The following is a 22,331-nucleotide window of genomic DNA, read 5'->3' as shown; positions in this document are numbered from 1 at the left end:
TGGTGCGGTCCTGAGGTGCGGAGGGAGGTCATTTCAAGCCTTGGCTGCCAGGGGTGAGAAGGCGCATCCTCTGCTGTTGGTGGATCCATGGGGTGCCTGCAAGGGAGAGGGAAGCAGATCAAAGGTCTGGTTGGTTGGTAGAAGGTCAGGCATTTGTTGATGTATGCTGGTCCTTCATTGTGCAAGGCTTTGTAAGCGTGGGTCAGCATCTTGAATTGGCATCTCTTCTGAATCAGGAGCCAGAGTCATTTCTTGAGATGGGGTATGATGTGGATCCTACTGTGGAGGTTAAGTATGAGTCTTGCAGCTGACTTTTCTATTGTCTGGAGTCTCTTCAGGAGGCGTACAGTGATTTCTACGTAGCATGTGTTGCCGTAATCCAGTCTGCTGGTGACGAGGGCCTACGTGACAGTAAAATAGTTAAAGAGTATTGTTGGATATGTTTATGAATTCCTGATATTCATAAATCTACCTGCATGCAAGGGTGTAACCCAGTAGGTGTACATTTATGGATATTCATCAGAATGGGGACTTCTTTGCTTAGTTCTCTTCTTTTACCTCTTGTGAGGGTCAAAGGAGACTGGAAAGTAGGGAGTGTGCAAGTACAATTGATACAAACCCTAAAACAAAACTAAAATAAGGCCAATGGTATATCCAGTGTGCCAGGGAGGCAGAGAGCAGGCATCTAGAACGATTTGGCTTGGCATGGGAAAGAAAAATGCTGGTGGTGCTGATAAACATGAGATTTAAACTGGCCCACTGAATGGACAAGGAAATTCCTCAAGGCTTCCTGATGGAGTCATGTGACTTACAAGCTGATAGCGGGAAGACATGTCAGCAGCCTTGCAAACCTAACAGAACTCTTAAGCTAATGCATACATTGTCCATAAACAAGAAATGTATAGGTAAAAAGTTTTCAGTATTCACTCTACACCCTGCAACACCAGTAAAGGCAGGAAACACCAGCTTCACCATGTTTGGGGCAACCCAGAGTTCAGCTCTTTCAAAAGAAAGCCTCTCAGCCCCAGGCTGCAATCCAGAAGCCTCTTGCTGCTTTATTGGCACATCAGTGTCCTCCTCTAAAACAGGCACTTTATTCACTGAGAGCGGTTCATCATCAGCTGATTCTTCTCTGACAGAAAATTCACCGCCAGAATCTTGCACTTCCTCCTCTGCCTCAGATGCAGAGTCAGTCTCTTAATCGTGGTCGGAGGAATATTCAAAAAGCATACAAACAACCTGCTGAACGGTCATCTTGTGGCTAGCCATAATCCTTACTAATGAAAGTGACTTGAGAAATAAGTTAACAACAACCAACCCTTGTAAAATCAGTAATAAACAAAGTGTGGCTTTATCACAAAGACCCATACACTCAAAAACAATACCACTCACTTGCCAGAGAGCTAGACTCACCAGCACCTACTCTGTACAGCCACAGCAAGCCCTAATGATAGCCCACCAAAAAGGAAAAACAAAATACAATTACACATAAGACAACACAATATACGTAGTGCACAAATCCAAGGAGGATTTCACACACAATAAAACATAAGCTGAATATATTCTGCTGTTATTAAACCATTTGCAAAAAACTAATTCAGGCATGGCAATGATACTCATTTGGCATAAACAATACAAAAACGTTTTTCTTACCAAACACATGCAACTACGCAAACTACAGATCTACCACTGCCGGACCCGTAAGCAGGAGTCACAGCAAAGGAATAAAAAGCGTTGCACTACAATACAAAGGAGAAATAAAACATTATGACCACACACACACCCCCACCAAACATTCAGAAACTTTACCTTGTGTCTAGTGGTTTTCTGCTCCCGTTGGAGGCAGATGGGCCTAAATAAAAGGCTGTTCTGTCTCAAGGGGATGGGGCGGCATGAACAGCCAAAATACATGCTCCCCAGAGGGAAGCGGCCTTTTCCCAAGGGGCCGCTTCCCAAATATTTTCACAATAAATACCCTTTGTGCCCTTGTGGTTTCTGCTCTCCTTGGATGCAGATCGGCCAAGGGGTGCAGAAATGTCCAAAATACATGCTTCTCAAAGAGGAGTGACCTGTCCCCAAAGGGGCCACTCCGCAAATATTGCCACAATAAATATCCCTTGTGGCCTAGTGGTTTCTGACCCCCTTGGGGGCAGATGGGCCTAAAAAGAAGCCTGACCTACCCACAAGGTGGGCAGAAACTGTCAAACTTTATGCTCTCATGTAGTTACATTTGTGTTTTGACCACTGACTTCGTGTTGCACCTGGATTAGCTGTCCAGTGTTCACCAGTTACAGATTACATTTTGTATTCAGATTCATTCTGCCTGTTGACTTTATCATAGCGTTAGACACTGCCATGTTAAAGGCTGCCTGTAATTTTCCACATTGTAAACTGTGCATTCTGTCTTGTTTTCATGCTTTTTCTCACCAAGGGCTTTGGTTGATAAGGATGTACTCAGACGGCAGGGAACGGCCTTGTTTTGATTTGACATCTTCGGATTGTGGCCAAACCCCATTGTGTTATTTTCAAAGCATACCTAAACTAGCCGGCATGTTTGAATTGCGAAATGAGGGGGGTTTTCCAGAAAGCTCCTTTTGTTTTTTTAAGATATAAAAAAGACCCAGTGCGTCAGTGAGAGGGTCAGTGGCCTCAATCAGGATTCTAGACCTCGGATGCTTGATATCTTTCCCGTGAGGGTAGAGATCTCTTTTTTTTCGTAGTCAAACAGGGTCATCATCTTGCTGGCATGAGAAAGATGAAGAACCTGGCAGGCCCTACGGTGATGCATTTTTAATTCATTATTTGCTTTGCATTATAATAAAAATACATATATTTGCTGTGTATATTGCAGTGGATAATCATTTTGGTATATTTTCCTTTCATTGCTGTGACTATTTTTAAACGTGTGCTTTCAACATGCTGATCTCCTTTTAGGAACCTCATGGTGAAATAATAAATGTCTTCTTTGAACTAAGAAGTGCATTCCAGAGATTTGTGTCAGCTCGTCATTAGTGAAAAGCAAAACATCCCCAAAGGGGAGCGACCCTTCCCCGAAGGGCCACTCCCCAAATCTTTTTACAATAAATATCCCCGGTGACCCTACTGGTTTCTGCCCCCCTTCGGAGCAGATGGGCCTAAAAAAAGAAAGACCAATCAGCACTGAAGGGGGGCAGAAACTGACAAAATACATGGTCCCCAAAGGGGAGTGACCCTTCCCCAAGGGGCCGCTCCCCCACAATCCATAAATATTGTCTAAACAAAAAACACAAATCCCTGGGGTCTGGTAGTCATTCCTGCTGCATGATCGCTGCCTGAAACACGATCTTGAAGCAGGAATGCACACTAAGGAGACATCAGGATAAAGGAAAACCCTTTCCTTTCCCCGATGCCTCTTTGTTCTCTCAATCCCCCTCCCCAACTGCAAACTTGCCTCTTAACCCCTGGAAAGTAAATGGCTTCCTGCCTCTTCCAACATCTTTTTATGACATTGGCGCACTGATATCATCAGATGCCATGGAATTGTTCGGGGTGGCAGCGGAAGAGTTTCCACTGGCATCCCTGGTTGTGGGGGATGCACAAGGGCATCCCACAGGGGGAGTGCCAGTGCTTCCCCCATGTGTGAGTCCCGAGCTGGCTGTCATTGGATAGCTCCTGGCTGGCTGACACACAGAAGAGGTTAATGTATTAATATATATTAAAATTAATAGTCTTAATATAGAAATGTGTGGATTCCATCACTGATATCTAATTAATTAAATAAATGGATGGATGATGTAGACCCAAACAATCTACCGATTTTATGTTTCCATGGATCTGCAGAATGATTTTTTTTTTTTTTTTATTTGAACATTTTTGTTGCCTCTTTAAATTGTTAGATTTTAAAAACACAGTTTTATGTCCAGTGTTTAGAAATAAAAATCTGCTGATATCATAGAGATGGCTTTTGAAAAAGAGGTTCAGGTTTGGTGTGTTAATTCAGTCAAAGGGGATATCCTGTGTGTCATGCCCAAAAGTTCAGACAGGGGAGATAAAGCATACTGATCATTGGTTTTGTTTGTGAAATGTTCTTTTGTGGTTCCTTTACGGTAGGTGGGCACCGAGTTCATCCGAGGTGTGTCTGGTGGAGAGAGAAAACGGACCAACATTGGTATGGAGCTCATCACAGATCCCTCCATCTTGTTCCTGGATGAGCCAACCACGGGATTGGACGCCAGCACTGCCAACGCCGTCCTTTTGCTACTGAAAAGGTAACTGGAATATAGAAAAACATTGGCTCACTAATCATATTGATCATGAAGCTAAACACTGCTTAAAAAAAAACACCCTATCTAAATGCAGTAATAACATTGGGGCCAGGCTTTTCTAAAAAAAAAAAAAATCCTTAACAATTTTTCACGATTTTCCTAAGACTCATCTTTCATTTAGGAACTTCATTGGAATGTCCCATACATTATTTTTATGGACAGTGCCATTTTGTTATTACCCAAAATGTAGGCAAGTGATTACTAAATGTTCCCAGAAAATATCTTATATTCTCAACGCATTATACATTATTTTCACCCACCAAGACATAATCTAGACTCATTTAGTGGCAAGACGGATAATACGAAATTACGAAATCCCAGTATTCTTTATTGCCCATTTCTATGCACTACTGAATTTCCAGACAAGTCAACACAACCACTGCCTAATTTTGTTAAAGATTACAGATTTCAAATAATGTAACTTGAAACCACAATCCATAAATTAGTATAATACGGAGGTTTAATATCAAGGTGTCAGATTAGTACAGTATGAGGAATTATGCCTTTTTAACCCAAATTATGCAGGCAGATAGCCATTATATAGAGCTGTAAAGTACAGCTGATATTTGCCAGAAATAACAATATGGTTCCAGAATATAATAACCAGAATTTGAGCACAGAAAAATATTGTGTCCTGAACATTGTTTACAAAAATCACCCGTTGGAGCTAATAATAGAAACTGTACACCAAAATGGGACGATCTTTTTTTTATTTTTTATAAAATATATTTAGGACATAATATTTCTGTCAGATTATACGTTTTCTAACAATTTTCTGACACACATCCAGAAATGATTGTATCCTGTTTCTTTCTTGTTCCATACCACCTAAAGATATTGAGGTTCTGAGTGCTGAACTATTACTGGGGAAAATTGAAGGCAAAGTGTTAGTGCTTGTGTTAGTTCTGCATTCCATCTTTAAACTTCATAAGGTGATGCATTAAATATACCTACTGCCTATAGGGGATCAGTTCAGTTGTCCAGCAACAAACCTACCCTTGTTAAAGAGGGGGCGTTTCTCATGGCTAAGGCCCCGTTGATGTATGGCTAATACTCAAACATTACCCATCCAGTTGGTTGGGCTCATTCACTCTTGACTCCCACCTTTGCCCTATTACAGGGCTCAAGGAAGGTGTCTGACAAAATCAGCAGGCCATCATAATTGCACATGACTTTATTCTTTCAAGCTCAGATTTACAAAATGTGTCCCTCCAGCATTCTACTACTCAGTTAATTAGGGATATGGTTTCCTTTTTTTTTTTTACTAAGATATCTTTTATTGCTTTTATGGTAGTTCAGTAACGTACACTCAATAATAATATACTGTTCAGAAACCCCCCCCAACATTGTACTGAATCCCTCCTCCCCCCATTCGGCACAAGATTCATTTGTAAAGGATCATAGGTTGGCAATTCTCGTAACCAAGCCATACTTCGCAAACGTGCAACGCTCTAGGTTATGGGTGTAGAGGACTGTTCGGTTTCAGATTCCGAGGTGGTATTCTCTTCTTCTGATAAGGGGGCGTCTATAGTCCTCAAATTCTCTAGGATCATGTTCCATTGTGTAACATTTTCTCTGGGTCTTTGTCCTTGTATAGTTTCTTTCAACCGCACCGCTCACTCGACCTCTGCCCGTTTCTCCAATGCATTTTGCCATCTAGTCACTTGTGGGCCCACTGCGTTCTTCCAATGTGAGGTTATCTCTCTTCTAGCTAGAATCAAAGCAAGGTCAATGAACTTGTTGGATATTTTGTGAGCTGAGGGACGAGTAAAATCCCCCAATACTGCCACTATTGAGGAGGGGGGTAACATTCTCCCAGTGCAAGAGGAAATCTTCCTAAAGATCGCTGCCCAGTACTCCCCCAGCAGAGGACAGTTCCACAACATGTGTAATAGACCTACTGCAGGCTCAGTACATCAAGGGCAGAAGGAGTTGATCGCACCATAAATTTTAGTTATCATTTGAGGAGTTAGGTAGGCTCTATGATATATATACAAATGTATTAATTTAAATCTTGCGTTTCTCGACACTGTGTAGATGTGGGAGGTTATCCTGGTCCACTGTACATCATCTATAGTAGTTTCCAACTCTGTCTGCCATTTGGTTTTAAGTTTGCTTAGGGGTAAAAATGTGCTGTTCAGTAGAGATTTATATATACCAGAAATCACTCCTTTCCGTTCCCCAATTGAGCAGATAAGGTTACAACCCTTGTGAGTAGATGGTTCAAGTAAACCCGCTCCCCATCTCTTATTAATAGCTCTAGTTATGGCGTTATGGGTAAGGAACATTCCTGATGGAAGAGAAAACTGTTCTTGTAATTCTGCGTAGGTGCGTAGCCTCCCATTGTTAAGCAGATCACCCAGTTTTGTAATATTTTATGTCTTTAATTTAGTAATGCCTATTATCATATGGTCTCCTATAGTGTGCTTCAGGCAGGTTATGGGGGCCTCAGGTGCGTATGGTGCCGTAGTGCAGGTGTGTTTTAGATATTGCTCCCAGCAATATCTGGTTGGCTCCCACTCCAAAGGAAGGGGTAATTTCTGCTTTTTGGGGTTCAGTAATATACCCAGGATTTGTGCTAGTGGGCCGTTCAGTGGAATCTGTAAGTTCCTGGGCGCTGGGGGCTCTGTAAGCAATTTTGCCAACCATTGCAATTGTCCTGCCCAGTAGTAAATCTCTAGGTCTGGGACAGCTAGGCCCCCTTCAGTGGTAGGTCTCGGGAGAGTATGTAACGCAATTCTGTGTCTACTCGATCCCCATATGAAGCTCGTGACCATGGATTCTATGTTTTTGAATACCGCTTTTGGAATTAAAAGTGGAATTTTAGAGAAGTAGTAGAGCAATCTGGGCAGTACTATCATTTTAAGCAGGGCGACTCTTCCAGAAACAGTCAGGGGGAGTGTCTTCCCGAACTGCATACTTGCTCGGATCCCTCTAAGTGTTCTATGTATGTTCCCATCTAACAGGTCATCCGTGGTATGGTATATATTAACCCCCAAATATTTAAACATGTTTGGGGTCCAGGGCAGACCTTTGGTGTCTAAAGGTTCTGCGGTGCCTTTAGTTGACGGGAAGATGGAAGATTTTCTCCAATTAATGCGGAGACCAGATGCTACTCCGTACGTTTGCAACATGTCCATTGCTCCTGATAGTCCTACTTCTAGGTTCTTAAGAAAAAGTAGCATGTCATCCTCGTAAAGAGCAATATGATGTGTCCAGTGATTAATCAAAATACCCTCATAGTATCCTTGGACTCTGGCCATTTGGGCAAGTGGTTCTACTGCCACTGCAAAAAGAAGGGGTGATAATGGGCAGCCCTGCCTGGTACATCTTCCTATGGGGAAAGAATCAGACACAGTGCAACCCATTCGCACTCGTGCTGTGGGGTTGGTGTATAGAAGTCTTGTCCAACGGACGAAGCCCTCTCCAAGTCCCATCTGTAGCATGACCTGCTCCAGATAGGCCCATCTCAAGCTATCAAAGGCTTTCTCGATGTCCACCGATATGATCGCTGCATGTGGTGTTGTTAGCGGTATGTTGTGGAGGACTGAGAGCAGCCGTCTGATATTTTGAGCAGTGCTACGTGATGGGATAAAACCCAACTGATCCCGATGGATCAGCAAGGTCATATGAGGTAACAGCCTGTCCGCCAGTACCCTGCTAAGTATTTTATAATCAAGGTTGAGCATGGATAACGGACGGTACGATCGGACATCATTGGGGGGTTTATCGGGATTCCAATAATGGAATCATTATGGCTTCAGAGGTCGATTGGGGTAGGCTATTATTATTCTATGCTTCTGCGTATAGAATGCAAAGTTGTGGAGCTAGTAAATCCTGGAATCTGAGATAAAACTCCACTGGAAGTCCGTCCGCCCCCTGCACTTTGCCTCTTGCCATGCTTTGAATTGCCGATTTGATTTCTGCGACCGAGATGGGCGTCGCCAGAGTCGAACAGTCCTCAGCCCCCAATTTAGGGAGGGCGAGGGCTTCTAACTCTTGTATCTGGGCCTAAGTTATTATATCAACAGGGGGTGCATACAATGCTGAGTAGTAGTTAAAGAAGCTCGTATTTATCTCCCTCTTCCCGTAGACACTATGACCTGGGGTGTCTTAAATCTCCACCACGACCATTTGTTGCGTATGGGGCCTGACAAGCCAGGCTAATAGGGCTCCTGACTTATCCCCCTCTGCGTGTTGTCTGCTTAAATAAAGTTTATAATCGAAGCAAGACAGCCTGATATTCTCCTCAGCTACTTATTTCTAGTTTCGAGCAGTAAAGGAGACAGATCAGGTTGCGTAGGGTGATTACGCTCGAGATCTCTGAGGGAGCCCTCGCGCCGTTTGAGTTCCATTTCCAATACTTTCCGGACTCCCATATTTTCGCTAATACATTGACCCCTGGTGACTACTTTGAACGTTTCCCACTCAGTGGATCTGGAGGAGGCAGTCCCTGCGTTTTGTTTAAAGAAGTTATCAATGTTTTTATGCAAGAATTGTTGAAATGCTTCGTCTTCCAGAGTATCCGCCCTCAAACGCCAAGTTGGTATTGAGGGTCTCTCCCCACTCCAAGCTAATGAGAGCATCAGGGGGTTGTGGTCCGATATGGTGCGACTAAGATATTCAGCTGTCAATACCGCATTGTGCACTTCTGGTGATACCAAGAAGGTGTCAAGCCTAACATGTAAAGCATGTACAGTTGAATAATATGAGTAATCTCGAATGTATGGGTTGAGTTGTCTCCAGCAGTCTTTGAGGTGCCAGTGTAGTTGCCAACTTTTGAATAGTAGGGCAGTTTTACAGATCGGGGATTGTGAGAGAGGTGGATGTGATCTATCCAGATCAATGTTAGCTATGCAATTAAAGTCACCCCCGATTATTTTTGGGCCTGTCATGAGTGGGTCTATATCACGTGATATCCTGTCGAAGAATTTCCCTTGATCTTGATTCGGAGCGTATATTCCAATGAGGGCTATCTCTCTTCCTTCCTTCCAATCTCCCTGTGATTATTACATACTTCCCATCCTTGTCTATGATCTTGTGTAGCACCTGTAAGGGCACCCCGGGACGGATCCACAATAACACTCCCCTTGCAAACGCTGAGTAAGTAGTGGCAAAGATTTGGCCTCTTCCTCTTTTTTTCAGGGCATTAACTTCTTGTTCTACTAGGTGTGTTTCCTGTAAGATAGCAATGTGAATACCCCTTCATTTAAGGTAATTGTGCACTTTGTACCATTTGGACATATTATTTAGGCCTCTAACATTCCAGGTTATCATTTTATATTGTGTGGTCATGATCTATATTGGTGGTGTGATGTGGACAGAAGTCAAACTTTAAAAAAAATCGAGAATTGCTTGGATCATTGCCTATTTGTGCATTTAGTACCCCCAAAACTAAACTAACTAACTCAATTCCCAACTCCCACTCCCCAGGACCGGTATCTATAACTCTCCCCGTCCAAACCATATTAACAGTCTTAGTTAGTGTCCTATAGGTGGGTGGCGTGCCAAGGGCCGAGAGCCGTCGCTCCAGGCCGTTCCCCGGGCCCATCTGTGTTACTTCTGCTGCCCAGTGAAGTGTATTTGAGAGGCTTCATTGAGATCAGGTTCGGAGTCTCCTTCATCTGATTCATGTAATAGTATCGCAAAACTCAAATCAGTGTTCATTAAGTTTTTCGTTCATTCAGGGAAAATTTAGATAATCTCATCTGCTGTTCTCGGGGTCACTGGGTGTAGGCTGACGAGGGTGTCCCGCGAAGACCCCGAGGAACCCCCGCTGCACAAGTCAATTTCTGAGACATTACTAGAGGCTGGGGATAGTGGAGGGATCCCTCCGCTCAGTGTCGCCGCAGTGTTTATGGCCTCCCTCATCTCCTGTAGCGATTGATGTCTTGGAGGGGCTGCCTCAGTAATCTATTTCCTAGATCTACTGCGCTTCCTTCCGGGCGTGCGGAAGGATCGAGGGTTGAGGGCCGGTTTGGTCAAGTTCAGGGATTCCAGCCAGTCTTCCACTGATTGCGGAGATAGAAAGAAGTGTGTTGTATTGTTATACTCTACTCTGAGCTTGGCCGGGAAGAGCATCGCGTATTTTATACCATTCTCGCGCAAGACCCGCTTAGGTTTATTGAAGGAGGCCCTTTGCGCATGCGTTTCCCTGGTGAAGTCAGGAAATATCATGATTTTCCGGTTCTCATATAAGACCTCACCTCGTAAGCGAGATTGAGTTAGTATGTGGTCTCTGTCTTTATAGTGTAACAGTTTTGCCACTATTATTCTCGGTCTGGTTCCGGGAGGGGGGGGCTCTCTCCACCGCAAAGAACGCCGAGAGGCCCTCAGGTGCCACCGCACCTCAAAGCCACTGCTCCAGGAAAGATTCCATGTTGATTGCTGGTGATTCCGCTCTTTCTGGTATGCCAACTAGCCTAAGGTTACTCCGACGGGCCCGGTTTTCAGCATCTTCTGCCCTTCTTTCCAGTGTTTTGACCCTTGATGTGAGTTCCTTTAGCTCTGAAGATGTGGATTTCAGCGTTGCGGTCATCAGGGTAATATTTTTTTAGTTCGTTCCCACTCTTTCAGCTAATTTCCGATGGTCGTCCCGCAACAGTGAAAGGTCTATTGTTAGGTTGTCTATTTTGCGTTCAAGCGCTTCGTGGGACTCTTTAATGGTGGGGAGAACGGTGTCTAAAGTCGCCACCTGTGGTTCCTGGCCCTCTTGTGGGCCCACAGATTGGGATTGCTCAAGCGGTCTGGTAGAAGAGGTGCCATCTTGATGGTGTTCTCGTTTTTTGGGCTTCCCCATTGTTGGACTAGGGAAGCAGGACGGAGATGAAAAAAGTTTGCTCGCGCAATTTGATTGGTCCACCTCGAAGTAGAATCGTCCGACAGTTCCTTCGGCTGGCTCTGGTGATCACCACCACCTACAGATGACGCAAACTTCAAGTCACTGTAGAAGTTGGTCACAACTCACTGCCTCCTCCGGCATGTTGTGGCTCTGTGGGCGGCAGGGCAGCAAAGAAGTAGACAATGGGTTCAGGCGGACGGGGGGAGGGACCAGCAAGTACGTCGCCTTCGCCGCACCAGTGAACCCTCTAGTGCTGGTTAATCAGCCTGTGTTACCCCCCCTCCAGGGGTGCAGAGAATCTTCTGATTGCTCCTCTCCAAGTGGAGCGAATCAGTATGGGTGATTGTGTGCCGGTTCCCTGGTGTATTCCTCTCGAGTCGCTGCCAGTACGCACTTCACTGGATGGGGCACCCCCCCTGCTCGTGACCCACCACTGCCCTGGAGCCTCCTGTTGGGGAGTAAATCGCCCTCCGCTGATACTATCAGTTAGTAGGCCCCCTCCGTTCCTCGTTCGCACCCTTAAGTCCCTCGGCTTGCGCTCTCACCGTGACTTGTTGCCGCCGTCCGCAACAGGCAAGAGGTCCGCTATTAACTGGGGGGGCAGTTCCTGAGATCGGCGCTGGATCACCGCCCAAGCGGGGGGCTTGGTCCCCCCTCTTCACCTCACCGCCCCAGCCGAAACATCATTCGGGCGCTGCCGCCATCTTGAGACTCGACGGCCGCGAAGAGATCGGAACAAATTCTCCCGATTTCCCCAGCAGTTCAGGTCTGCAGCGGTTCCGCCATATGCTGCTGGCGCTCCGACAGCAGAACCGTTTGTTCCATTTGCGACTGGGCTTTATTTGTTGGTGATATACTGTTCGGGCCCGGTTCGCGGCCCCAGAGCTCCACACTAGACGTGCTGCTGCATCAGCTGCTGGCCATGCCCCCCAGGGATATGGGTTCCTCATAATAATAAATTATGCTACAGATGATGTTGATAAAAGTGGGAAAGAGGGATGCAGCTCCAAAATTCAGCATACTATTAGAAAAGTGACAAATTATTAAACAGATTTCCAAAACATCAACATTTTCGTACGCATAAGAGTGAAGGGGGACCTGTAAAACATTTTTCTTGATAATAGGGTTATCTTCTTTAATCTCTTTCAAATCGTGAGTCATTTTTGTGCTTAATTTGTTTGGGATTTCCTTTCTTGTAGTGTTACAAGAGGAAAGCAACAAGTGGGAAGTTAATTTTAAGATAGTCGGAAAAGAAGGCAAGCAAATAAAAAACAAAAACCAGAAGGGGCAAGACAGATAGTGCCTTTGGGAGGGAATAGGCTTCAACGTGTTCCAAGAGACAGAGGAGCAGATGGATGTGATACCTGGGAAGAGAATTGTAAATTCTAGTCACATTGTCCAAAAAGGATCCCGCCGTGCTGTGCTCATCTTTTGAAACTGAGAGCTGTAAGCGAAGAGTTTTAAAATTTCTTACCGATCTGAGCCCTCCAAACGCTTTCAGTTTCAATTCATTGGTTCAGTGAGTGGAGGTAAATAAAAGATTGTAGGTGAAACAGTTCATCTTGGGAAGTGCCCTTGATTCCAAGGGAGCCATTGGAGCAGTATTAGCAAGAATTAAAATTGCTAGGTACTTAGTTCCAGTGACAAAGCGTGCCACTGCATTTAACACTGCCATCAAGTAATTGAGATGCACTTTAGGAAGCCCAGTCATAGTTACCATAATCACTCCATGGCAACACAAGATAATGAATAAGAGTTTTGAGGTCATGTTCTGAGATAAACAGACAAGGAAATTGTTGTTCAAAAAAAGTGAACTCCTGTCAATTACATTACTTTGTGCTTAAAGATGGTGTATTTTACCAAGGATGACGCATAAGGAGTTTGCACTGTCACAGATGGCAGGTTTAATTAAAGACACCACTCAAGTGAATCTAGACTCAAAATGGTACAATCAATGTGATGATAAGGAAATACACAGGTTTCAAGGGATTGAGTTTCAGGTGGTGTAACTAATCCAGTCTTCAACCATTGTAGAGTTTGACTACTTTTAGAGAGTTATTTTCAGATCCAGATGGTTTGCTGTATCAGATGCAGGAGTAGTCAGGAAGGACAAAAACGCTAAAATGTTCAGTGTGACATCGACTGACGGAAGAAGGGCAGTAGTGTCCTGTTGGAAATCCAGTTTAATCTCATCAAATAGATCACTATCAGTGATATGTTGTGTAAATTATTGTGATACACAGATTTGTATAACTTCACCAAGACCTGAGTCAAGATGAAATTTTTTGAGATCCCCACCATATCAATTGCAGGTTTCTTCAGTAGGGGACTGACATGACCAACTCTTCGTGTGCAAGAATGCAATTCACTAATAAGCTAGAAAATCGGGTCCTAAGCAGTACCCAGCCAAAATTGGGTCCATTACATAATTAAAAGGTATAACATTAGAAGGTCTAACTATAGACCATTAACCTTTCCTCCTATACCCCGACCACTGTGTAGCTTTAGACTCTGTTGATTAGCTCGCTCCGTCACATTGCTGGAGGCTTGAAAAGGATTCACTGTCAATGTCCTTTACTGGTTCTCCTCCTACCTATTCAATTCACTGTTTCATACATGTGTGTAATTTCAGAGTCCACTGCTAGCCAGTGCTAAAGTGCATAGAGTTCTAAGATCAACGAAAGCAAAATTGGAGGTAAGTAGACAAAAAGTTTCAGGGAAGACCATCCAAGGATGTTCGGGCTAACAGCAGGTTTTTTACTTTTGACAAATTGTAGGTTTTACCAGTTCATCTCAAGTTCATGGAATTGCTCTGCTTCTTCCATATGAATTTAGTGGAGAGTTGGAAGTTAGCTTTTATTTTGCTATTACTGTGATAGAAGCACACACTTATTTAAACTACATCGGTCTAGAAAACTACAGACTAAAAATACACCACCCAAACAAATTACAGGATAACAATGGTGTAAAGGTGGGAGCTGAAAAGGGCTATAATTCTGTAGGAAGTTTAAATCATTTACAAAGGCCCTCATTATATCCACAGGGAATACACAGTAGTTTCAATCACGGAGTAACAGATAGCGAGCCAAGACTCTTATTAGTAAAATCTTTTATAACATGTATCTGTTTGCAATGCAGGTTATATGTTCCTAGTTTTAAAGTCTGGCATTTGCAGACTATTATGTTGTCTAAGAAACTACGTAGGTCCTCTTTCTATTACTTGACATATTTAGCTCATTACTGAAGATGAAAAGTGAATTTTTTTCTATGCTGGAATCAACCTTGCATTTTATTCATTTCTGCTTTTTGCAAGAAATTATGGCACATATATATTATCCCCATTTTTAAAGCATTCCATATTAGACCTTGTACTGTAGAGGAGTGTGAATGATGAGTTTAGAGCTTTATTATTCACCTTGTGTGACTGATTTATTTTGTTGCAAAGTTTTTCAACTTTTGACAAACATTTCTGAATTGTACAATCTGTCTTTCTTTTTCTTTGATTCAGTATTATGTCGCTGTTTTATTGATATTTGCCAAGAATGTGGATTCAACCCTCAGTACTACACTATCATGCTTTTAATGTTTTGAAATCATGCAGCTCAGCTCATTGGCGTTTTTAAAGCACAATCACTGCATCACACTTACCCTGAGATCGGGCCATTGAGCTGTTGATTAAATAGAGATTGCATTGTTTCTTAATAGAGAAGTTGCAGGTCACTTAACTATATTCACAGTCCTACCGTCCATCTTAGATCGCTTGCTGCAACCTTAGCTATTTGATCTCCAAATGTAAAAATATGTTTCCATCTTCAGGGCACCATGCTTTGAAGAATACATGTGTTTCTCCTGAGTCTAGAAAAAGACCAAGAGCCCGATTTAGTTTTTGGCAGATAGGTTACTAAATCACAATGTGAGAGATATTTTGTCCACTTTATACAAGTGCATTTTATCCTATGGTATTTGTAAAAAGGCGAGTAGGATTCCTTGTAATTTGTGACTAAGCAACCCGACCGCCAACTTCTAAATAAGTTCCCTAGTGTTCAGAATCACCCTGATAACCTTCTGCTCAGTATACGTTTTGGCCTCTACTAAAGTCTAAGCCCATTATTCCATTGTTCTGTATGGATCACCTCAATCTACTTCCTACACATCCCTGCCAGCATGCACCGAAGGCTGTATCCTGTTGTCTTACTCAAAGGTTTTCACATTTTTGGAGCCACTCAGGGTGCCACTGCCTCTGGCACACCTCTGTGAGTGACACATTATATTACATACCATCTTCATTTCCTGAAGCCCAACAGATTGGTTTCTTATATGAAACCAAAGTCCTTTGAGATAGCAATTTGTAATGTATAGTGCTTAATAAAGACTACTTATTAAACAGTAAAGCAAATAAATGAATGATAATTATTTCTTTATTATGTCAATAATTATTTAAAGTGGAAGGTTGCTGATAGTAGTTTAGGAGCTTTTTATCTACAGCAGAGATTAAAGTGACACGACACGTTAACAATTAAAGATAATTCAAGGGGATTTGATTGCACTGATCAAACATTAACAACAACCTTTATTTCATTTAATTAGTTTTAGGGAATCACTCTGCTTATAAACATAATCAGTGGTGCTACAACACAATATCTTCAGTGATGTCTGTTTGTTATCCTAAGTGTTACAAATGGGGTCTCTAGTTGGCAGTCAGTTTGCACCTTGTCCAAGTAGGGACCCTCGCTCTAGTCAGGATAAGGGAGATACCCGCTCAGATAACCCCTGCTCAGCCCCTTGGTAGCTTGGCACGAGCAGTCAGGCTTATCTCAGAAGCAATGTGTAAAACATTTGCACATAACACACACTAATAAGTGAAAATACTACAAACGGACACCACACCAGTTTTAGAAAAATAGCCAATATTTATCTATATAAAACAAGACCGAATGCGATAAAAATCCAACATACAGTAAGAAAAATATAAATAAGATTTACTCAAAACTACAGTTCCTTGAAGTTGATAGGTCCACCTGGGGCTATCACGGCGTCGTGATCAACAAAACCAACAGTTCAGGCCGGCTGCAGCGTTGCGGGCCAGCTACGGTGTCGGGAAGACCCGCAAACAGTACCTTGGATTTGCAGGGTGTCGTGATCCTTGCGGTGAGCTCCAGAGAACGGGGTCACTGATGTTGCGGTGTCGGTTCCGGAGTCGGTGCAGGAGTCGTCAGGCCCTTAAGGTCACACGCATTGCAGATCGAACTCCAGGCTGATGAAGTCAGGTGCGCCAGTGTGGATGGCGTCGGGGCTGCACTGCGAAGCGGGACGATGCGACGTGCGGTGTCCACAGGTCACGGTGCAGGCAGTGGCTTGGTGACGGCGTCCAGCAGCGTCGGTGAGACCAGGGCTGCGGTGTGAAGTGGGGCGGTGTGATGTGCGGTGTCCACAGGTCACGTGCAGGCAGCGGCGGAGTCATTGCTGAAGCGCTGTCGTCGGTAGGTCCAAGCCATCGGTGCGGGACGTGACGGTGCTTTGTGACCCTCACGAGCGGTGTCCACAGGCCACGGTGCAGGCAGGATGGTTGGTGATGACACAGGGGTCAATGGTGCTGGCATCAGTGAACCGGGGCTGCGGCGCGGGACAGTGCTTTGTTTACCTCACGAGCGGTGTCCACAGGCCACGGTGCAGGAAGCAGCGCCGGTGTCAGCAGGAGCGGCGGCGTCGGGGATGCCCAGGCTGCGGTGTGAGCAGACGATGCCGGAGTGCGGGACCCACAGGTCGTGGTGCAAGCAGCAGCTCAGTGAAGTCGTCTGATGACTGTGTTGGTGAGACCAGGGTCGCGGTGCGAAGCAGGGCAATGCGGTCCGTGTGGCGTCGGCAGGTCACGGTGCAGGCCAGCGGCGTCGCTGGCGCGTTACTGTGGGTTCTCCTCTTGAACAGCACAAAACACACAATTCCCAGTGCTGCAGGTCGAGGAAACTGAAGTCTTTGGTGTCCCTGAGACTTCCAACAGGAGGCAAGCCCTACTCCAAGCCCTTGGAGAATTTTCTCAAGCAGGACACACAGCAAAGTTCACACTTTGCACTCTTTTCAGGCAGAAGCAGCAACTGCAGGCCAGTCCAGCAAAGCAACACAGCAAAGGGACAGTACTCCTCCTTCAGCTCTTAAGCTCTTCTCCTGGGCAGAGGTTCCTCTTGATTCCAGAAAGATTCTAAACGTCTGGGGTTTTGGATCTTCTTCTTATACCCAGTTCTGCCTTTGAAGTTGGCAAACTTCAAAGCAAAGTCTCAAGCGTTTGCAAGATCCTTCCTTGTCCAGGCCAGGCCCCAGACACTCACCAGGGGGTCAGAGACAGCATTGTGTGAGGGCAGGCACAGTCCTTTCAGGTGTGAGTGACCACTCCTCCCCTCGCCTCCAGCACAGATGGCTAATCAAGATATGCAGGCTACACCCAAGCCCCCTTTGTGTCACTGTCTAGAGGAGAGGTGTGAACAGCCCAACTGTCAAACTGACCCAGACGGGGAATCCACAAACAGGCAGAGTCACAGAATGGATTAAGCAAGAAAATGCCTACTTTCTAAAAGTGGCATTTTCAAACTAACAATCCAGAAACCATCTTCACTAAAAGATGTATTTTTAAATTGTGAGTTCAGAGACCCTAAACTCCACATTTTTATCTGCTGTCAAAGAGAATCGGCGCTTTAAGGATATTTAAAGGCAGCCCCCATGTTAACCTATGAGAGAGATAGGCCTTGCACAGTGAAAACCGAATTTGGCAGTGTTTCACTGTTAGGACGTATAAAACACATAAATATATGTCCTACCTACATACACTACACCCTGCCCATGGGGCTACCTAGGGCCTAACTTAGGGGTGCCTTACATGTAGTAAAAGGGAAGGTTGAGCCTGGCAAGTGGGTACACTTGCCAAGTCTAATTGGCAGTTTAAAACTGCACACACAGACACTGCAATGGCAGGTTTGAGTCATGATTACAGGGCTACTAATGTGGGTGGCACAACCAGTGCAGCAGCTCCACTAGTAGCATTTGATTTACAGGCCCTGGGCACCTCTAGTGCACTTTACTAGTAAATCAAATATGCCAATCATGGATAAACCAATCAACAGTACAATTTCTATAGGGAGCACTTGCACTTAGCACTGATTAGCAGTGGTAAAGTGCGCAGAGACAATAAACCAGCAAAACAGACCTAAAAAAATAGGAGGAAGAAGGCAAAAAGTTTGGGGATAACCCTGCAAAAAGGGCCATTTCCAACACTAAGATAAATCTTTTTTCCGTTACGCTAGTAATATATATCTCCAGCAACGTTTTTCTTTAAAGACTATTTAAAAAGCCATGTTTTATGTATTCATCGTTTTTTTTTTAATCAGTCAGCTTTGTCTATGGGAGAACTCACTTATGGCTGACTGGTTTCAAATTTTAATTCTGTATGTATACCTGAATATATTGCTAAATGAAAGGGTGAGGTGTTGGTGAATACACATATCTCTACAAAGGGGGGAAACCAGCTCAAATTCCCATCATAGGGCCACTTTCCTTTTAAAGAGGAAATGGTAAAAAAGGTTTTGGCAAAAGAACAAGATCTTCTGAAACATACTTCAGAATAGCCAATGGTAGTGAGCCTTTATAATTAATAAGCAACATTTATATTTTGGTAAATAGAACTGAGATTGAGGCTACACAGATAAATTTGGGAAAATTGCCTTTTCCACATGGAGCAGAACCCACTTTGATAATCTGCACGAGGAATCCTGCTAATGTATGAATAATACGCCATCTCATAACACATTAACGTAATATCAATTATCCTGATAATCAAATAGACTAAGATTATTAATTAAAACAGAAAATAGGTGGCAAATTTGCATCATAAATAAAAGGTCTGTATTTTTTGTAACTTTTCTTGTCCTTGGGAATAGCAATAGGCCTCACAAAGTCATTTTTCTTGTTTCATCAAATCAGGAAAGGATGAATGTTTTAAATCATATTCCAATGTCTTGAATTGTGGGCAACTGTTCTCTGACCGTGTTTTTTGGTACATCGTCTCTGTATAATACTCTGAAGATGATTAGAGGGCTTGAGTACAGGTGAAAGGTGACACGAAGAGTCCTTACAAAGATAATCAAATTAATTACAGTATCACCTTAAGATGAATTAACTGTTTGTAGAAACTCCGTTGCTGTTAGTAATACGGAAAGTATAATTTTCCCTTTGAATGAACACTTTTACATTTAAGCCACTTCTGAAATCACTGATAGTGTGGATGAATCACATATATTCATAAATGAAACATGGGGAGACCAAATGGAAACCAAATAGATGGATGCTCTGACTTCGCTTCCCTTTGGAAAACCAAAGAAATCGGGGACACTTTGCAACGCTGCGGGAGCAAAGACTTATCCTGGACCTCAGTTTTCTCTTTAGTTAATTTCCACTTCAAATATATTTGGGAACTGTTTATCATAACTTAGAAAAAAATGTTAGTAAACAAAATAGATATTGGTAAAACTAATTATAGAGAAGGAACTCTAAAATCATATCCTCAATTATAAAAAAAAAGTGTTAACATCAATGTATGGAACTGCCTAAGTCTGGCCAAAAGGCGCAGATATCTGCCCCAACATGGCCAGCATTACCATTAAAGACACTCGTGGAAATCTCAGCATCAACAAACACTTCTACATTACACAGTTTGGGTTTCAGGAGAGCCTCTAGTAGAAAGCCGAGAGTGCAGCTGTGGAAAATCATAGAAACAGCGGATTGTTTTAAGTCGAAGCAGTCTGGTTCCGGAACCCTAGTTGTTAAATCTATCCGTCCTTCAGTTGTCTTTTGAAAAGTCTGAATTTAAAACAGTCCACTTACGGTGGTTGATCCAACATAGAAGCGAGGAAGCTGGGCATTAACCTTCCTTATTCTATGAATGCAAGTGAAAAAGATTAAACCATGTCTAGTTGTTGGTGTTTTATTTCTTTGTTTACTTTTAGAATGTCTCGCCAAGGAAAGAATATCATCTTCTCCATTCACCAGCCACGTTATTCCATCTTCAAATTGTTTGACAAGCTAACATTGCTCGCTAGTGGAAAAATGATGTACCATGGCCCGTCTAATGAAGCTTTATCATATTTTATGTCTATTGGTATGTACAATTTATTGATCTGTCTCAGGAGTCTCTGTATGTTATTTAATGAAAGATCACAAAGAACATTTTGCACATGATTCCAAAACCTAGTCTTACTTCAGTAAGCAAACATGCATTGACATTCATTAATTATACATACTGAATATCAAAAAGGTTATTTTTATTTCACTTGTTTCATCACATACAGTACTGCTATCAAGTGTAAACTCGGGCATAATATATGCATGCAGATTTTATTTATACCTCTCAAAGCATCCCCCAGGTTATTTTGCATCTTAAACATTTATTAATTTCTACTACCAAGTAGACCAAACAAATCTGTAAAACCTGTCTCAGATTTCACTTATGCTGAGTGCAGTGAGGATAAAAAGGAAGAAAAAGACAAACCTGACTCACTCTGTCATTACAAACATACTTCCTCTGTCGTCGCACATTCTGTAATATAATTTATTGAAAGCATCACAGATGTTATTATGACTTTTAAAACAAATGTTTGTTTTTAAAACATAAGTTATTCACTTGTTCATATTCACGGACCACTAGCTGACAACTTAATCTGTGCTTCAATTACCACTGTCTCGGGATTATTGCTTTGTATGCCATCAAGGCCTTGATCCCAAACTCTCTCATTTGCTTCAGAACCTCAACTGAGAAGGGAGAAGGCGTAAAACTGCTATAGATTTTTGGCTGTTCGAGATAACCCTTAATGACAGAATTATCTCTTTCAAATGTTTTTGTCCAAAATGTTAGCACTTCACCCACTAGAGTCATATGGACACTAGTGCTTTCACCACTGTTACAAGACCTGCTTCTGTCATTGTTTTGTAAGCCAAATAGGAATCGCTTTTACTGGAGTCTAATGATTTCTGTACTGTAATATTGCATGGAGTCAGGTGTTTTGGTCATTAGATCTCTTGGAGATTAGCTACCACTTTCTTCCATTTTTCTTCTGGAATAGCCTCCCACAAGTCTGTCAGCTAAGTGTCCAAATTTGATATGTTGTTGACCTTACAGGTTTCACAACCATGTTCTGCCTAGAAAAATGGGAGCCATCAATCCTGACAACTTGACTGCAATCATGGCTGCCCTAAAATCAGAGTCTCCACTGGATCCTCTGTCCCACCCCTCTCAATGGAAAGTGGCACATGATGCCCACAGTCCGTTACTACCCGAGAACTGTAATAACTTGCTGCAGAGTGGATGTGCTCCAGGGCGATGGAAAAACAGGGCTGGTGGTGTTCTTTATAACAAGGCTTACATGGATCCTGACATTCTTACAGATTATCAACCAATCTCTCTGTTGCTGTTTCTAGGACGATAATGGCGAAACATCTCCTGTCTAAGTAGCTGGCCAGTGAACAAGTACTTGATTCAGTTCAGTTAAGGTTAGGCCTTGGTATATTAGATCTGTCTGTGGCATTTGACATGGTATTTCATTCTATCCTTCAGACGAAGCTACAGAAATGCAGAGGAAAGGCATTGGAGGGGATCTAGATTCTACCTGACCGATAGGTCCCAGACAGTTTTCCTACTGGAACTTTCCCTGGCAAGACATATAAAACACTTGCATTAATGTGTTTTTCCTCCTTAAGCTGCTCAGGAAGATTGTACCCTTTCTGCATAAGTCAGCTCACCGTGTGATGATCTAGGGGACTATATTACGTTGCCTAGACTACTTCAATCTTTTATTTCTGGGGCTAGATAAAGGGGTTCTTAAAAAACTCTAGAGAATACAAAATGCAGCAGCCAAATTGGCTATGAACTCCCTCATTTTTCTCCAACCTCTAAGGCCTTACAATACCTGCATTGGCTACCAGTGAAAAATAGGGTAACCCCCTTTACCTTGTATTTAAAGCAGTTCGTCCCAGTGGTCCCGAGTACTTGATCCAGATGTTTTGCAATTGTACACCACCATGCTGTCTGAAGTTCTCTAGAGTGCAACTGCTGGTTGTGCACAGATTTAAACGGGCCTGCTCAGGTGGCAAAGCCTTTTTGATGAGGCAGCAAAGCTCATTGAATCAGCTGGCTGGTCCGTTACGTC

General features: G+C 43.2%; 1 protein-coding gene across 1 annotated transcript in view; it reads left to right on the top strand.

Annotated features, from left to right (window-relative positions):
- The window catches only part of LOC138299846 (broad substrate specificity ATP-binding cassette transporter ABCG2-like), a 322,474-nt gene that overhangs the window by 125,785 nt on the left and 174,358 nt on the right, over positions 1 to 22,331 (top strand). Inside the window, exons 6-7 of the mRNA XM_069238476.1 lie at positions 4,090 to 4,247; positions 20,136 to 20,287. Coding sequence (XP_069094577.1) covers positions 4,090 to 4,247; positions 20,136 to 20,287 — 310 coding nt within the window. The remainder of the gene's footprint in view (positions 1 to 4,089; positions 4,248 to 20,135; positions 20,288 to 22,331) is intronic.

The sequence above is a fragment of the Pleurodeles waltl genome, chromosome 1_2 (genome assembly GCF_031143425.1).
Source record: "Pleurodeles waltl isolate 20211129_DDA chromosome 1_2, aPleWal1.hap1.20221129, whole genome shotgun sequence".
NCBI lineage: Eukaryota > Metazoa > Chordata > Amphibia > Caudata > Salamandridae > Pleurodeles > Pleurodeles waltl.
The sequence above is the reverse complement of the archived record's forward strand: the minus strand, read 5'-3'. Positions and strand labels throughout refer to the sequence as shown.